This window comes from Scyliorhinus canicula, chromosome 2 (genome assembly GCF_902713615.1).
Source record: "Scyliorhinus canicula chromosome 2, sScyCan1.1, whole genome shotgun sequence".
Taxonomy (NCBI): Eukaryota; Metazoa; Chordata; class Chondrichthyes; order Carcharhiniformes; family Scyliorhinidae; genus Scyliorhinus; species Scyliorhinus canicula.
Window position 1 is genome coordinate 82,784,232 of NC_052147.1, and position 18,027 is coordinate 82,802,258.

General features: G+C 45.7%; 1 protein-coding gene across 3 annotated transcripts in view; it reads right to left on the reverse strand.

Annotated features, from left to right (window-relative positions):
• The window catches only part of scfd1 (sec1 family domain containing 1), a 355,173-nt gene that overhangs the window by 114,418 nt on the left and 222,728 nt on the right, over nt 1-18,027 (reverse strand). For all 3 annotated transcript variants that reach the window (XM_038781482.1, XM_038781472.1, XM_038781490.1), the window contains 2 exons: nt 5,216-5,295; nt 2,549-2,611 (listed from right to left, as the gene is read on the reverse strand). In XM_038781482.1, coding sequence (XP_038637410.1) covers nt 2,549-2,611; nt 5,216-5,295 — 143 coding nt within the window. The remainder of the gene's footprint in view (nt 1-2,548; nt 2,612-5,215; nt 5,296-18,027) is intronic.

Below are 18,027 nucleotides of genomic sequence, written 5' to 3' on the forward strand. Positions count from 1 at the left end.
TGTCCATGTGTTCTGGGCATGCTCAGCGCTGGGGGAATTTTGGAAGGGTGTAGCAAGGACGGTATCGAGTGTGGTAGGATCCAGGGTCAATCCAGGCTGGGGACTCGCAATATTTGGGGTTGCAGTGAAGCCGGGAGTGCAGGAGGCGAAAGAGGCTGGTGTTCTGGCCTTTGCGTTCCTGGTAGCCCGGCGGAGGATTCTTCTTCAGTGGAAGGATGCGAGGCCCCCAAGCGTGGAGGCCTGGGTCAACGATATGGTGGGGTTTATTAAATTGGAGAGGGTGAAATTTGCTCTAAGGGGGTCAGTGCAGGGGTTTTTCAGGAGATGGCAACCATTCCTAGATCTCCTGGCAGAACAGTAAAAACAAAAGGTCAGCAGCAGCAGCAACCCGGGGGGGGAGGGGGGTTGTCTCTGTGATTTTGTTTTGGGTTGAATATCTGTTTTTTTGCCAATGACGGGTGTTAATTTATTGTTTCTCTTTTGTATTTACGGCTGGGGGGGGTTCTGTTTTTTTTGTTCTTAGAATTTTCTGTTATTGTTTTCTTTTTTGTGAAAATTTGAATAAAAATTATTTTTTAAAAAAAGATAGGGCTGCAAAGAGCAGATCTGGGGACATCAACTTGTAAGAAGACAGATAACCAAGGTTGGCGACATCTTAATACAGCCTGTGAAGCAGTGGTGTTTTGTTGGCGTAGCTAGGTAACTGAGAGGCTGCGTGGAAACTTGAATGCATGTTGTGAACCAGGGTAGAGGAATATCAAAAGGAAGGGTTGAAACCCTGGAGCTGGATCCTTGGTGAACGTATTTGGGGGGGGGGGGGGGACTTTTTGGGAGAAAATTTCAAGGTATGTTCTTCAAGATTGGAAACCCTCGTGTAAAAGTCAGAGTTCCAGTGAGACCAGTTGTCTCACAGTGTGACAGGAGTCTAGGATAATTAATGAGACGTTGTTTTGGATAGCACCTGCCAGTGGTGGGATGTCTTACCAAATTTCACCTGTTCGGTTACATGGACTGCATACTTTCTGAGAATATTAGTAAGAGATATTTTGTAACTTGGGTGTTATCCTCAGAAATCTGCATATATCTGTAAAGGGTGATGAAGGAGTAGTATATTATAGTTAATCTTTTGTTTAATAAATGTTTTATTCTGTTGTTAAAAAGTTAATTAGAGGTCCTGTGACTGTTCAGCGACATATCTAAACAAAAAGTAAAAGTTATGATCTATAAAGCCAAATTTCATTTTGGGATCTGACTTGTCCGATAGTAACATCAGCTGGGATCATAGCATAGGTATGACTCCAACCAGTTGAGAGTTTTCCTCTGATTCTTACTGATCCCAGTTTTGCTGCTGTTCCCCGATGCCACACTCAATCAAATACTGTTGATTGCCCCTTCCATCACTTTACTGATGACCGCGAGTAGATTGATGGGATGATAATTGGCTGGGTTATTTTTGTCCTGTTTTTGTGTACAGGACACACATTGCAGGGTAGATGGCAGTGCTGTGGTTGTAGTTGAACAGCTTTGCTAGGGGCATGGCATGCAATGGAGTGAAAGTCTTCCTTAAGTACTGCAGCAACTTGCTAAGCATCCTTCAACAGCACCTTCCAACCCGTAAACTCGACCACTTAGAAAGACATGGGATCATCACCACCTGCAAGTTCCTCTCCAAGTCACACGCCCTCCTGAGACTGCCGCTCCTTCACTGTCACTGGGTCAAAATCCTGGAATCCTTTTCTAACAGTATTGTGAGCATACCTACACCAGATGGACTGCAGTGGTCCAAGAAGGTGGCTCACCACTGCCTTCACAAGGATAGCTGGCCTTGGTAAGGATGCTCACATCCCATATAAGAATTAAAAAACGGCTCTTTGCTTTGGATAGAGATACAGGAAATAAAATGAGAGGAACTATTGATAAACTTGTTCAAGACCTTCATCAGTCTACAACTGAAATATTGTACAAAGCTCTAGGCATACCATTTTGTGAAAGATATTTAAAAAATGGAATAGGTGCAGTGTAGCTTCATTACATTTTTTCCACGATGAATGCAAATTTGTGACAGTTCTGAAGCAATATATGAAATGTTGTATTTACTTCCATCAGAGCAGAGAAAGTTGAGGCATGACATGGTAGAGGTCTTCAAGTTTATGATGAGTTATGATCAAGTTTCCATTGGTGAGTGAGGTGTTAAACGTGAAAGCACAAACACAAGATTAAAATTAGAAAAACTTCTTTACAAATGATGCATAAGTGAGGAATTCCCTGCCCACACTGTTGTTGAAACTGAGTCCATAAGTGTCTTTAAAAGAGAATTAGACCACTAGTAGAAAATTAATGGGCCAATGGCTCATTCTATTCTGGAACATTCTATAAGCTGAGCATTTGCACAAACAAATATCATCAAATCACTGGTCAATTTTGTAATTCCTAACCATGCACAAAGGTTTCCGGAGAACAAAAGTTGTTCTCCAAAATTGATGTTTTAAAAAAAAAATTTCACATTTTTTTTAATCCAGTAAGGTTTCACGAGCTTTACGCCACATACCTTATTGATTTTGGTCCACTCCCTCCAAAGTTAGCAGGGGCTGAAGCCATTTTGGTAAATGCCCTGTCAATTAAGATAAATTAAACAATTAAAGTGTAAATCTATAGAATTGAGTTGTTTTACTGATCAACATCTTTAACAAGCGGAACAAATATTGTGATCAATTACTTCATGGGTGAGGGAGAAACCTCTTAACAGTTTACCAGGTGCTATTCATCTTCCTTCAATTTTTCATTGCCACAGGAGCATGAATAATATCAGCCAGATTTATTCTTACTTGCCACATATTTGTTCACGATTGTATTAGAACCAAACACATCTTTATAAATCTGTAAAAGCCAGAAGAACAGTGAATGGAAAGAATTGTGGATTACTTGGAGTAGATATTGTATATTTAATTTCCAACTAATGTGCAACCTCTACATGTAAGTAGAAAATCCCTTCAACTCATGGGGCAGCAGGGTAGCATGGTGGTTAGCATAAATGCTTCACAGCTCCAGGGTCTCAGGTTCGATTCCCGGCTGGGTCACTGTCTGTGTGGAGTCTGCACGTCCTCCCCGTGTGCGTGGGTTTCCTCCGGGTGCTCCGGTTTCCTCCCACAGTCCAAAGATGTGCGGGTTAGGTGGATTGGCCATGCTAAATTGCCCGTAGTGTCCTAATAAAAGTAGGGTTAAGGGGGAGGTTGTTGGGTTACGGGTATAGGGTGGATACGTGGGTTTGAGTAGGGTGATCATGGCTCGGCACAACATTGAGGGCCGAAGGGCCTGTTCTGTGCTTTACTGTTCTATGTTCATGGCTTGGGGGCAGATGAACAACAGACAAACATTTGGGGATGTGGTCCCTTTAAATTTTCAATTAAGTCGGGTGATTTTCCCTCTCCAATCTGTTGACTCACAGCCTCATTCCAAACAGATAGGGTCATAGAATCATACAACACAGAAAAAGCCCTTCTGTGTCTGCGCTGGTCAAAAACATCCACCTAACCATTCTAATCACATTTTCCAGCACTTGGCCCATATCCTTGTACGCAAATGCACATCTAAATACTTCACAAATGTTATGAGGGTCTCTGCCTCCACCACCCTTTCAGGCAGCAAATTCCAAACTTCCATACCCTCACATCCCCTCTAAACCTCCTGCCCGTTACCTTAAATCTATGCCCCCTGGTCATTGACCCCTCCACCAAGGGGAAAAGTTTGTTCCTGTCTACTCTATCCATGCCCCTCATAATTTTATACATCTCAATCATGTCCCCCCCTCAGACTCCTCTACACCAAGGAAAACAATCCAAGTCTATTCTCTCTTCATAATTAACACTCTTCAGCCCAGGCAACATCCTGGTAAATCTCCTCTGCACCCTTTCCAGTGCTATCACATCCCTCCTATAATGTAGATTCCAGAACTGCACACAATACTCCAGCTGTGGCCTAACCAACATTTTATACAGTTCCAGCATAACCTCCCTGCTCCTAAACTCTATGTCCCAACTGATAAAGGCAAGTATGTCATACGCCTTCTTAACCACTGTATCCACCTGCTCTGCTACCTTAAGGTACCGGTGCACATGCAGACCAAGATCACTTTGATCCTTAGTGCTTCCCAGGATCCTGCCGTTTGTCATGTGTTCCCTTGCCTTGTTTGTCATACCCAAGTGCATCACGTCACACTTATCCAGATTAAATTCCATGTGCCACTGATCAATCTATCTGACCAGCCTGTCTAAATCCTCCTGCAATCGAAGACTAACCATTATTTACCACCCCATCAATTTTCGTATCATCCACAAACTTAGTGATCAACCCTCCTGCATTCATGTCTAAATTATATAAACCATAAACAACAAGCGCCCCAACACTGATGCCTACAGAATCCCAATGGTCACAGGCTTCCACTCAGTAAAACACTCCTCAACTATCAGCCTCTACTTTCTACCACTCAGCCAATTCTGGATCCAATTTGCCAAATTTCAATGGATCTCATTGTTTCTTACCTTCACCATCAGTCTCCCTGTGGGACCTTATCCAAAGCCTAACTGAAGTCCAAGTAGGCTACGTCAAATGCATTTCCCTCATCTACACACCTGGTCACCTCTTTTAAAAATTCTATCAAGTCGGTCAGACATGTCCTCCCCTTAACAAAACCATTCTGACTGCTCTTGATTAATCCCTGCCTCTCCAAATGCAGATTAATTCTAACTCTCAGAATTGCTTCCAATAGTTTCCCCCACCAGGCTCGAATAATGACACCACATTGGCTAACCTAGTTCTCCAGCACCTTCTGTGGCCAGAGAGGAATTGAAAATTATTGCCTCACTCAGCAGCCCGTTCAGGTTCTTTGGTAATCGTGTACTTTGGTAAGGCTTTTAACACTAGCTTCAGTTTTGAAATATTTAAACTCATGAGTTTTTAATCAGTTGCAGTGTTTTTTCTCTTGGGAGTTTGAGCTCCAGGTTAAGTTACTTGTTCATTTTCATACCTGGTGTCAAAATATGTCCCATTCCTGACATCTTTCATTTCCCATTTTTTGAAAAACAAAAAGTGATTGAGCATACATTCAAAACTCTAAAAGAGAGTTTTAGGATATGGTTCATGTTTGAGTTTTGTTTTAGTGATTTATATTTACTGTGCCCGTGACAATACAACTCCTCTCAGCATTGTTCGTACTTACTTCCATCGTTTGATGTAATTCAAAGGAGCCAAATTGCATCCAGCATCAGTCAGTGCTTTTTTGTATTGTTCTAGGTCAACCTGTTGGTATAAATAATTTTATTTAGAAGAAAAAAATACATCCAATGAACTCCAGAGCTCCAAAGTGCCTAATTTGTTTTAGAATTATTTTTGAACTGGAGAATGTAAAAGAGCAAAATTGAATTCAAAACAATTTCTCCCAGAACCCAATGTCTTTGAAAGGGAAAACAGATACAGCTAGGGTTTGCAAGGCTACAAAATGCACATGCTTCCTCACATCATATTCCCCACCACCCCGACTGGTCATAGTGCATAGCTAGCCAACACTTACTTCCTGAGCTTATACATTAAGAATATCTGTCTCGGAAGGATGTTGTTGCCTATAGAAATATATCTAGCAGCTTTGTTTAAGTTAATTTACAAACATCATCAAGCAAGGAACATGGCTTGATTTACTTTAACACTTAAGTTAATAGACAAAATAATTCAAGTGTGATCAGTGATTGACTAGATACATTAAAATATATTGATAATGGCATTTCCCTCTGGCATGGGCCTCATCTCTGCTCCTTTATGTCCAAGAAACACAGATTTGCAAGGATATGGTAGACAACTGGTTTAGCCTTCTACCAACAGATCAGATTGGATGGACCCTTAAAACATTATTGGGTCCTGCTCTTATTTTCTAAAACCGATTATGCCAGTATCATCATGGAATGCAAAGATAGTCTCCAGCTTATTTTCTCAACTGAAAATTTTCTTCTAAAACCTCTCTTGCCATGACCCCTCCAGCCTCACCTCCAACAAGTACAAGGAGCTTGGCTCATAGATGTTTTGTCAGTACCACTGTGACAATCTAATCAGCTACTTCTGCTGTGTTCCTCCCTGATATAAATCCATCTGGTCAAATTTTCTTTAATGCCCTTCCCTCTTCAAGCCTTGAACTTGCATCATACCCATGTTTTCCTCCCATCTCGCTTCATGACCTCATTGAGCTCATCTTGGCCATGAGACCCTGCATCAGTTTGCTCGATCGTATTGCCAGTAAACTATGATTTACAATTAGATTTATTGCCATTCGTACAGAGGTACAATGTAAAGTATTGTTCGGCATACAGTCCAGGCAGATCGTTCAATACATGAAAAACATAGCACACGCGATAAATACACAATGTAAATACATAGACATTGGGTCAAGCATATGGAGTATAGTGCGACAACAGTAAAGACGATGTACGGAGAGAACAGTTCAGTCCAGAAAAGGGTCATTAAGGAGTCTGGTAAGGATCAACCAAGCTCTGTTCCTGGCCTCTCATCAGCCCTCTCCTCAAAACAACAACGTTTGACCTGACCAGCCTTGCAAACTACCATCCCATCTCCAACCTGCCTTTTCTTCTCCAAAGTCCTCGATAGTGTAGACACCGCCTAAATTCTTCCCGTCTTTCCTGGAACTCCATGTTTTAATCCCTCCAACCAGATTTCTGCACTTGCAACAGTACCGATACAACTCTCATCAATATCACAAATAACACCTATAGAAAATGTGAATTTTTTATACTTGTATTTTGTTTTATTCTTTATGAAGTTATGATTTCCATTCTATCTTTAAAATATTTTTATTCTCCTTTTTCATATTTTCTCCCGAATTTACATAAACAATAATCAGTAACAAATATGTCAATCCCCATGACAATAACAATGATTCCATCCTCTCACCAACCCCCAAACATTAGCCCGCATGTTTACATAAACAAATGACAAAAAGGAATCAGGGATTACCCATAGATACGCTCAACACACACAGCCCCCCTCCCCCCAACCCTCCCACCCATCCCCCCCCCCCACTAATGTTTGATGTTATCCAGTTCTTGAAAGTGCACAATGAATAATGCCCATGAGCCCATGAATTGTAGAACCCCTCCGTCCTTCCCCCCCAGTTCAAATTTAACCTTCTCAAGAGTCAAGAATTCCAACTGGTCCCCCCACCACGCCAGGGCACAGGGTGGAGAGGCTGCTCGCCATCCTAACAGGATCAACCTTCGGGCAATCAACGAGGCGAAGGCTACGATATCTGCCTCCGCACCCGTTTCCAACCCTGGCTGGTCCGACACCCCGAATATGGCCTCCCGGGGACCCGGGTCCAGTTTCACATGCACCACCTTGGAAATTACCCTAAAAACCTCCTTCCAGTACTCCTCTAGCTTTGGACAGGACCGAAACATACGAGCGTGATTAGCGGGCCCTCCCCCGCAAAGCTCACACACATCTTCTACTCCTTCAAAGAATAGGCTCATCCTCGCCCTCGTGAGGTGCGCTCTGTATATCACCTTCAGCTGTATCAGCCCCAACCTCGTACATGAGGTGGAGGCATTTACTCTCCAGAGCACCTCACAATAGACCCCCTCCTCTATAACCTCTCCCAACTCTTCCTCCCACTTTGCTTTGATCCCTTCCAGTTGTGCCTTATCCTCTTGCAAAATATCTCTGTACACCGCTGACACTACCCCCTTCTCCAGTCCCCTTGTCGTCAGCACCTCCTCCAGCAATGTGGAAGCCGGTTCCTCCAGGAAGCTCTGTATCTCCTTTCTGGCATAATCTCGAACCTGCATGTATCTAAACATTTCTCCCTGCACCAGCCCATACTTCACTTCCAGCTCCCTCAATCCTACAAACCGACTCCGAAGAAACAAATCTTTTAGCGTCTTAATCCCCTTCTCTTCCCATTTCCGAAAATTTCCATCCCACCTCCGTGGCTCAAATCTGTGGTTCCCCCGAATCGGCATTTCCCTTGACCCTGCCCCACAACCCAAAGTGTTGGCGAAACTGCCTCCAGATTTTCAATGAAGCTATTATTACCGGGCTCCCTGAGTATTTCCCCGGAGCTATCGCGAGTGGCGCTGTTGCGAGTGCTTTCAGTCCCGACCCCCTGCACAAACTGACCCACTGGGAATCAACCCCGCTGACCCAAGCACCTTCTCCACATTCGCCGCCCAGTAGTAGTACATCAGGTTCGGAAGACCCAAACCCCCTGCCTGCCTTCCCCTCTGTAGCAGCACCTTTCTCACTCTGGCCACCTTCCCTCCCCATATGAACGAGGTAATCCTTCCCTCAGTCTCCCCGAAAAAAGACTTTGGCAGGAAAATCGGTAGGCATTGAAAAATAAACAGAAATCGCGGCAACACATTCATTTTAACCGCCTGTACCCAACCCACCAGTGACAGGGGGAGACCATCCCACCTTGCCAGATCGGCTTTCACTCTCCCCACCACAGTAGAGATGTTGTACCTGCGAAACCTCTCCCACTCCCGGGCATGATTTCCTTTCTATGTGCATTTTGTACAAATTCCTGGTCGGTGAAGGGTGAATTGCAGTTGAGCGAGTACTGCTTGCATGGCTTGAGGTAATTAGAATCATATGTCTAAATTGATTGTGTGTGTTTGGGTCATGACTGTGGCTCAAGACTCATGACTGAGTCCTGATCACGATGTAAAGTCAATGTAAGGATCGACAAATGGATAACAAGATCAGGAAGAGTCCCTGATTACAGGAGATAAAAGAAAAGGCTCGGAAAAGCTCATTGCACAGATTTAGAATACAGCAGAGGGAAAGAAAGAACAGAAGTCACAACAAGCTTGTGTGTAGCCGCTAGAGACAGTGGGAATCAAGAACGATGTGGGGCGGGATTCTCCCGTAATCAGCGGCGCGGGCAACTCCGGTGGGAAGGAGTGGCGTGAACCACTCGGTCGTCGGGCCAGCCCAAAGGTGCGGTATCCTCCGCACCTTCAGGAGCTAGTCCGGCCCCGGACTGGTTTGCGCCGCAATGGCCGACGGGGAAGGGGCTTGGCGCCACGACAACAGGCGCCGAAGGGCCTCCGCCAGCCAGCACGAGTTGGCCCATGCGCGGGAGCGCCAGCGTGTGCTGGCGTCATCGCAGGACATGCGTAGAGGGCTTGGTCTCCGCACCAGCCATGGCAGACCACTACAGCCGCTGCTGCGGAAGAATAATGCCCCCATGGCACAGGCCCGCCCGCAGATCGGTGGGCCCCGATTGCAGGCCAGGCCACCGTGGGGCACCTCCTGGGGTCAGATTCCCCCGCGCCCCCCCCCCCCCCCCCGAGAATCCCGGAGGCCGCCCGTGCTGCCAGGTCCCGCCGGTAAGGACCTACTCTAATTTACGCCAGCGGGACTGGCAAAAAGCGGGTGGTCACTTGGCCTGTTGCGTGCCGGAGAATCGCCGGGGGGGGGACCTGCCGTCCCCGCCAAAAACCTGGCGCCAGAGAATTTGGGCAGCCACGGGGGCGGGATTCACACCGCCCCCCCCCCCCCGACGATTCTCCGACCCGGCTGGGGGTTGAAGAATCCCGCCCCTGATCTGGGATATCAACAATCATGGTTTTTTTAATATAACTCTTTTGCTTAATAAATTGTCCTGATACCATGGCATCTACATGGTCTTCAATTCCAAATTTTGTCTGGTCTCTGAATTTTACACTTTGTATATGATGACAAAAGCAAACTTTCCCTCCTTGTCCTCAAATTCTGTCCGCAGCTTTTGACCTCTAATTAAACAGTGGGAAGACAAAAGCCACTATTTTCAGTCCCTGATCCAAAATCTATTCCCTAGCTGCAAGTTCCATCACCCTCCTTCGCAATAGAAGACTTAACCAGTCTGTCACAACTTGGATATCACATTTCATCCCAAGATAAGCTTCCAACCTCATTTTGTACCATCACCAAGATAGACTATTTCCACCTAAGTAACATCATTCAACATTGCCTGTCTCACCTCATCTGCTGCTGAAACCCACATTCATGTCCATGGCCTCGAGACTCAACAATTTCCATACGCCGCTGGCTGGTCTCCCACATTTTACCCTTTGTAAACTTAAGGTCATCAAAATTTCTGCCACCTCGCTGCGAGCGCCGAGAGGCACGTGGCTGGGTGCACTTGCTATGGGACTTTGTTCCCTTTTGGTTAAATCGTGCCCATTGTCAAAGCTAAGAAATAAAAAGCAAGCGTTATGAAAAAGGAATGGTTCCTGCAGATTGGAAGGTGGTAAATGTAACCCCACTATTTAAGGAGGGAGAGAGAAAATGGGGAACCACAGACCCATTAGCCTGACATTCGAAGGTGGGAAAATGCCACAATCTGTTACTGAGGCGGCATGGTAGCACAGTGGTTAGCACTGTTATTTCACAGTGCCAGGGACCCGGGTTCAATTCTCGGTTTGGGTCACTGTCTATAAGGAGTCTGCACGTTCTCCCCATGTTCATAGAATTTACAGTGCAGAAGGAGGCCATTTGGCCCATCAAGTCTGCACCGGCTCTTGGAAAGAGCACCCTACCCAAGGTCAACACCTCCACCCTATCCCCATAACCCAGTAACCCCACCCAACACTAAGGGTAATTTTGGCCACTAAGGGCAATTTACCATGGCCAATCCACCTAAACTGCACATCTTTGGACTGTGGGAGGAAACCAGAGCACCCGGAGGAAACCCATGCACACACGGGGAGGATGTGCAGACTCCGCACAGACAGTGACCCAAGCCGGAATCGAACCTGGGACCCTAGAGCTGTGAAGCAATTGTGCTATCCACAATGCTACATGTCTGCGTGGGTTTCTTCCGGCTCCTTCAGTTTCCTCCCACAAGTCTCGAAAGACGTGCTTGTTATGTGAACAGGACACTCTGAATAGGTGCCGGAGTGTGGCGACTAGGGAGTTTTCACAGTAACTTAATTGCAGTGTTAATGTAAGCCTACTTGTCATACTAATAAAGATTATTACAGGTGCGACTTGGGCTAGTAAGAAACAGTACAACATTCGCCAGCTAGCGATCAAATAACTGGAATTCGAGCATGAAGATGTACTGTGCCATCTGGGATGGCCACTTACAAAGGGAAGTACGGCCACTTGCAAAGAATCAGGGGAAATGTGGCCAATGCAGGATCCAGACGAACTCACAGCTTAAGTGTATATCAGCCACTAGATAACCAGACACTATCGAAACCCCAGCCGATTTACATTCTTATGGCCCATTTCCCCAGAACAAAAGACTTGTACTCAGGTATCAGATACAGATACAGGCTCATCGGTGCTACTCCCTTCACCCAAGAAGCCCAAACTGCCAAGGTCAATGACCGCTCAGGACACCAGGACACGCCCAGCCATCAAGGCACCCGCCCTTTATTGGCTAAAATCGAAGGCAGTAATCAAAGCCTGCCGAATTATTGGGTCCAAAGCTAAGGACCGCCCAAAAGAGCGCAAAACCCCAAAGGATAAAGAGAGACACTGCCATGTGTTCGGTCTCTTTTGGCCCTGGCGCACCGGCACTCTCTTGGCCCGGCTTACTCCTGATACCAATTGCAGCACCACAGCCAGAAGCAAGTTCAAGACCAACGATTTCTACCAGACGGATGAGCCCAACAGAAACAATTTCACTTCTCCAGAACAGCCACGCAACATCCGAACAACGGCCTTTTTCCTCTGCATAAAGCCGGGTGCCTGAAGTTAAGTACAGGTTGTTGTAGTGTTAGGTGTAATTTAGCTTGTAGTGTCTTATGTTGCTTGTCGAAGTACTTCTTGTGTGTAAACAAACTATCATTGAACTTGAACTAACTAACTGGTTGTTGGGCCTTTGATCGATATCCGGTTAAACCTTGTAGTGGTATACCTGGTGACTCTGAAAAGCAATATCATCATTAATAACTGTCATATTAGTATCCAGTTAAAAAGAGTAACATTATTGGTGTCTCCAGTGCAAATTGGCAACAATACATAAAAGATTAAAAAAACAGAGCGAAAAAGCACAAGTGGAACTCAACAACAGTGGTCATAGCGTGAAACTCGAAGAGCCAAGGGAATCCGTTGTTTTATGCGCTTTAATTTTGCACAATAATCTCTTATGCGGGACTTTGTCAAACGCCGTCTGAAAGTCCAAATATATCACATCAACTGGCTCCCCCTTGTCGACTGTACTGGTTACCTCTTCAAAGAATTCCAACAGATTTGTCAAGCATGATTTTCCCTTCATAAATCCATGCTGACTCTGACTGATCCTGCCACTGCTTTCTAAATGTTGCGCTGTAAAGCCCTTGATAACGGACTCAAGCATTTTCCCCACTACCGATGTTAGGCTTGGTGGTCTATAATTCCCTGCTTTCTCTCTACCTCCCTTTTTGAATATTGGAGTGACGTGAACGACCCTCCAATCTGCAGGGACAGTTCCAGAGTCTATAGAATCCTGGCAGATGACCACCAATGCATTCACTATTTCCAGAGCCACCTCCTTAAGTACTCTGGGATGCAGATTCTCAGACCATGGGGATTTATCCGCCTTCAATCCCATCAGGTTTTCCCAGCACCATTTTTCTACTAATATTGATCTCTCTGAGTTCTTCCCTCTCACTAAACCTTGCATTCTCCAACATTTCTGGGATCTGATTTGTGTTCTCATTTGTGAAGACAGAACCAAAGTATGTATTCAATTGCTCAGCCATATCTTTGACCATTATTATGGCAGCACGGTAGCATGGTGGTTAGCATAAATGCTTCACAGCTCCAGGGTCCCAGGTTCGATTCCCGGCTGGGTCACTGTCTGTGCGGAGTCTGCACGTCCTCCCCGTGTGTGCGTGGGTTTCCTCCGGGTGCTCCGGTTTCCTCCCACAGTCCAAAGATGTGCAGGTTAGGTGGATTGGCCATGCTAAATTGCCCGTAGTGTCCTAAAAAGGTAAGGTTAAGGGGGTGATGTTAGGTTACGGGTATAGGGTGGATACGTGGGTTTGAGTAGGGTGATCATTGCTCGGCACAACATCGAGGGCCGAAGGGCCTGTTCTGTGCTGTACTGTTCTATTATGCATTCCCCTGTTTCTGTCTGTAGGGGGCCTACATTTCCCTTTACCAATTTCTTTCTCTTCACATATCTGTAGAAACTCTGTGTCAGTTTATATATTCCCCGCAAGCTTCCTTCCATACTGTACTTTCCCCTTCTTAATCAATCCCTTTGTCCTTCTTTGCTGAATTCTAAACTGCTCTCAATCCTCAGACCTATTATTTTTCTTGGCCAATCCGTGTGCTTCGTTCTTGTATCGGATCCTATTTCTAATTTCCTTTCTGAGCCATGGATTGGCTCTTACCCCCTTTGCTTTTGTGCCAGACAGAAATGAACAGTTGCTGTAGTTCCCCCATGCGTTCCTTAAATGTTTGCCATTGTCGATCCACTGTTATCCCTTTAAGTAACTCTCCCCAATTTATCAAGACCAACTCATGCCTCATATCCTCATAGTTCCCTTTATTAAGATTCAGCACCCTAGTCTCCAAATCAACTACTTCACTCTCCACCTTGATAAAAAATTCTATCATGTTATGGTCACTCATCCCCAAGGGGTCTCGTACAGCCAGATTGGCAATAATTCCCTTCTAATTACACAGTACACAGTCTAAGATGGCCTGCTCTCCAGTTGGTTCCTCCACATATTGGTCAAGAAAACCATCTTGTATACACTCCAGGAATTTCTCCTCTCAGGCATTGTGGCTAATTTGATTTGCACAATCTATGTGAAGATTAAAATCACCCATGATCACCGATATTCCCTTATTACATGCATCACTAATTTCTTGTTTAATGCCATGCATAGATGCTTTCAAGATGGCGCCGGAACGAGGCGACTCTCTGCAAGCTCTCCTCAACAGATCCACTTTTTACTTAACTTATACTTGTTCTTGAATTTTGTTTAATTCCCTTTTCTTCCCATGTACTGAATAATCTGTTGAGCTGCTTGCAGAAAAATACTTTTCACTGTACCTCGGTACACGTGACAATAAACAAATCCATCCATCCATCCATTCCCAACCTCACCACTGCAGTTTGCGGGTCTATATATGACACCCACTAATATTTTTTGTCCCTTGGTATTTTTCAACTCTACCCATACAGATTCCACATTGTCAGAGCTAATATCCTTTCTCACTATTGTGTTAATTTCCTCTTTAACCAGCCGTGCCATGCCACCACCTTTTCTTTTATGCCTGTCCTTCCTAAATACTGAAAACCCTGGGATATTCAGTTCCCATCCCTGTTCATCCTGCAGCCATGTCTCCATAATCCTAATTAGATCATACCCATTCATATTTATCTGCACGATTTGTTCATCCACTTTATTGCAAATGCTCCGTGCATTAAGGCTCAGAGACTTTAAGTTTGTATTTTTCTCTACTGCCTTGTTTGAATTTTGTCCTTCGTTTCTTCACCTATCACTTTTCTTATTCACATTTCTATCTTTCGCTTTTGTCCTTGCACCCTCTTTCTCTGACTCCTTGTGTAGGTTCCCATCCCCCTGGCATTTTAGTTTAAACCCTTCCCAACTGCTCTAGCAAATAGCCCTCCCAGGACATCAGTTCCAGTCCTGCCCAGGTGTAACCCATCCAGTTTGTCCAGGTCCAACCTCCCCCAGAACCGGTCCCAATGCCCCAGGAATCTGAAACCCTCCCCCTGACACCATCTCTTCAGCCACGCATTCATCCTATATATTCTGTCATTTCTACTCTGACTAGCACATGGCACCGGTAGTAATCCTGAGATCACTACCTTTGAGGTCCGATTTCTTAACTTCCTTCCGAGCTCCCTGCATTCTGCCTTTCGGACTTTTTTTTACCTATGTCGTTTGTACCGATGTGTACTCCGACCACTGGCTGTCACCATCCCCCTCCAGAATGTCCTATACCCGCTCCGAGCCATCCTTGACCCCAGCACCAGGGAGGCAACATACCATCCTGGAGTCTCGTTTGCGGCCACAGAAACGCCTGTCTATTCCCCTTACAATTGAATCTCCTATAACTATTGCACTGTCACACTTATTACTCCTCCCCTCTGCAGCAGAACCAACCATGGTGCCACGGGTTTGGCTGTTGCTGTTTTCCCCTGAGAGGCCATTCCCCTCAACAGTATCCAAAACGGTATATCTGTTCTGCAGGGGAATGGCCACAGGAAATTCCTGCACTACCTGCCTCGCTCTCTTCCTCTGTCCGGTGATCACCCATTCCCTTCCTACCTGCGGAGTCTGAGCCTGCGGTGTAACCACCCCTCTATACGTGCTATCTACGATACTCTCCGACTCGCGGATGCTCCTGTGTCTCCAGCCGCCGCTCCAGCCATGAAACACGAGCTTCCAGGAGCTGTAACTGGAGACACTTCCTGCACACATGCTGACCCTGGGGACTGGAACTGTCCCCAGTCTGCCACATGGAGCAAGAGGCGCAGACCACGCCTTGGAGCTCTCCTGCCATGAATTATTCCTTTGAATTAAACATTCGAAGTCTCTCCCTCTCTCTCTCCGTGCTCTTTATTGAAGTCTCACTCTCTCTCTCCGTGCTCTTTTAGGATAGCACTGCTGCCTCCCAGTAGAAGGGACCCGGGTTAAATTCTGGCCTTGGATGACTGTGGAGTTTGCACATTCTGCCTGTGTCTGCGTGGGTTTGCTCCGTGTGCTCCGGTTTCCTTCCACAGTAAAATATGTGCAGGTTACGCGGATTAGCCATGATAAAATTGACCTGCAGGGTAGGTGGGATTAAGGGGATAGAGTGGGGGAGTGGGCTTAGGCCTAGGTAGGGTGCTCTTTCAGACGGTCTGTGCAGACCCGATGGGCCGAATGGCCTCCTTCTGCACTGTCGGGATTGTATGGTTCAAGTACCATCACCCCTGTAATTTCTGACCGACATTGGCTCCCCCCCAAGCAACATCATGATTTTAAAATTCATGCATCTTTGTTTTCAAATCCTTCCACGGCCTCGTCCCTCCCCATTTCTGTCATCTTCTCCAGCTCCACAACCAGCAGAGATATTGGTGTTCCTTCATTTCTGGTCCCATGCATCCTCAATTGTAATTTCTCTATCACAGATGTCTGTGTCTTCGTACCAAGCACTGGGATGATTTCCGTTCCTTGCTCTCCTTCTTTGAGACATTCCTTGAAACTTACCTCCTTGGGCAAGCTTTTGGACACCTAACCGAATAGCTCGACAAGACTCAGTGTCAAACTTGGTTTTATAATACTCCTGTGAAACACCTTGCGACATTTTATTTCGTTAAAGGTGCTATGTAAATATACAAATCTGCTGTAATGCACCAATATTATCACCACATAACGAGAATAACCCAGGCATTTAAAAAAAATTATTTTTTACAGTATGTGGGTTTGCTGGTTAGGCCAACATTTGTTGCCCATCCCTATCTGTCCCTGAGAAGGTGGCGGTGAGCTGCCTTCTTGAACCGCTGCAATCCATGTGGCATAGGTACACTCACTGTCCTATTAGGGAGGGATTGCAAGGATTTAAACTCAGTAACAGAGAGGGAATGGCGTTATATTTCCAAGTCAGGATGGCGAGCGACTTGGAGGGGAACTTCCAGGTGGTGGTGCTCCCATGTACCTGTCCTTCGGGATGGTAGTGGTCGTGGGTTTGGAAGGTGCTGCTCAAGGAGGCTTGGTGAGTTCCTGCAGTGCATCTTATAGATGGTACATACTGTTGCCACTGTGCGTCGGTGGTGGATAGAGTCGAACTTTGTGGAAGAGGTGCCAATCAAGTGTTCTGGAAAGATGTTGGGCTTCTTGAATGTTGTTGGAGCTGCACACATCCAGGCAAGTGGGGAGTATTCTATCAAAGTCCTGACTTGTGGCTTGTAAGTGGTGGACAGGCTTTGGGTAGTAAGGAGGTGAGTTATTCGCCGCCAGTTTCCGAGCCCCTGATCTGCTCTTGCAGCCACAGTATTTATATGCCTAGTCCAGTTCAGTTTCTGGTCAATGATAACCCCTAGGATGTTGATAGTGGAGGATTCAGTGATGGCAATGCCATTGAATGTCATGGGGCAATGGCTTAATTCTCTCTTATTGGAGACAGTCATTGCTGGCACTGGTGTAGCATGTATGTTACTTGCCACTTGTCAGCCCAAGCCTGGATATTGTCCAGGTCTTGCTGCATTTGCACATGGGCTGCTTTCAATGTCTGAGGATTTGCGATGATGCTGAACATTGTGGAATCATCAGCAGATATCCCCGCATTTGACCTTATGATGGAAAGGAGGTCATTTATGAAGCAGCTGAAGATGGATGGGCCGAGGGCACGACCCTGAGAAATTACTGCAGTGATATCCCAGAACTGAAATGACTGACCTCCAACAACCACAACCATCTTTCTTTGTGCTAAGTATCACTCCAACCAGTGGAGAGTTTGCCCCGATTCCCATTGACCCCAGTTTTTCTAGGGCTCCTTGCTGCCATACTCAGTCAAATACTGTCTTGATGTCAAGGGCAGCTAGTCTCACCTCACCTCTGGAGTTCAGTATTTTAGTACATGTTTGAACATGTTTGAGGTCAGGAGCTGAGTGAACCTGGCAAAACCCAAACTGAGCATGTTATTCCTAAGTAAGTGCCACTTGATTGCACTGTTGATGACCCCTTCCATCACTTTACTAATGATTGAGAGTAGATTGATAGGGCAGTAATCGGCTGAGTTGGATTTGTCCTGCTTTTTGCGTACAGGACTTACCTGGGCAATTTTTCACATTGCCAGGTACTGGAACAGCTTAGCTAGGGATGCGGCAAGTTCTGGAGTACAAGCCTTCAGGATTACTGCCGGAATATTGTCAGGCTCATAGCTTTTGCAGTATCCAGTGCCTTTAAGCGTTTCTTGATATCATGTGGGGTGAATCGAATTGGCTGAAGACTGACATCAGTGATGCTGGCGACCTCAGGAGGCGACCAAGATGGATAATTCACTCAGCACTTAGAACATAGAACATAG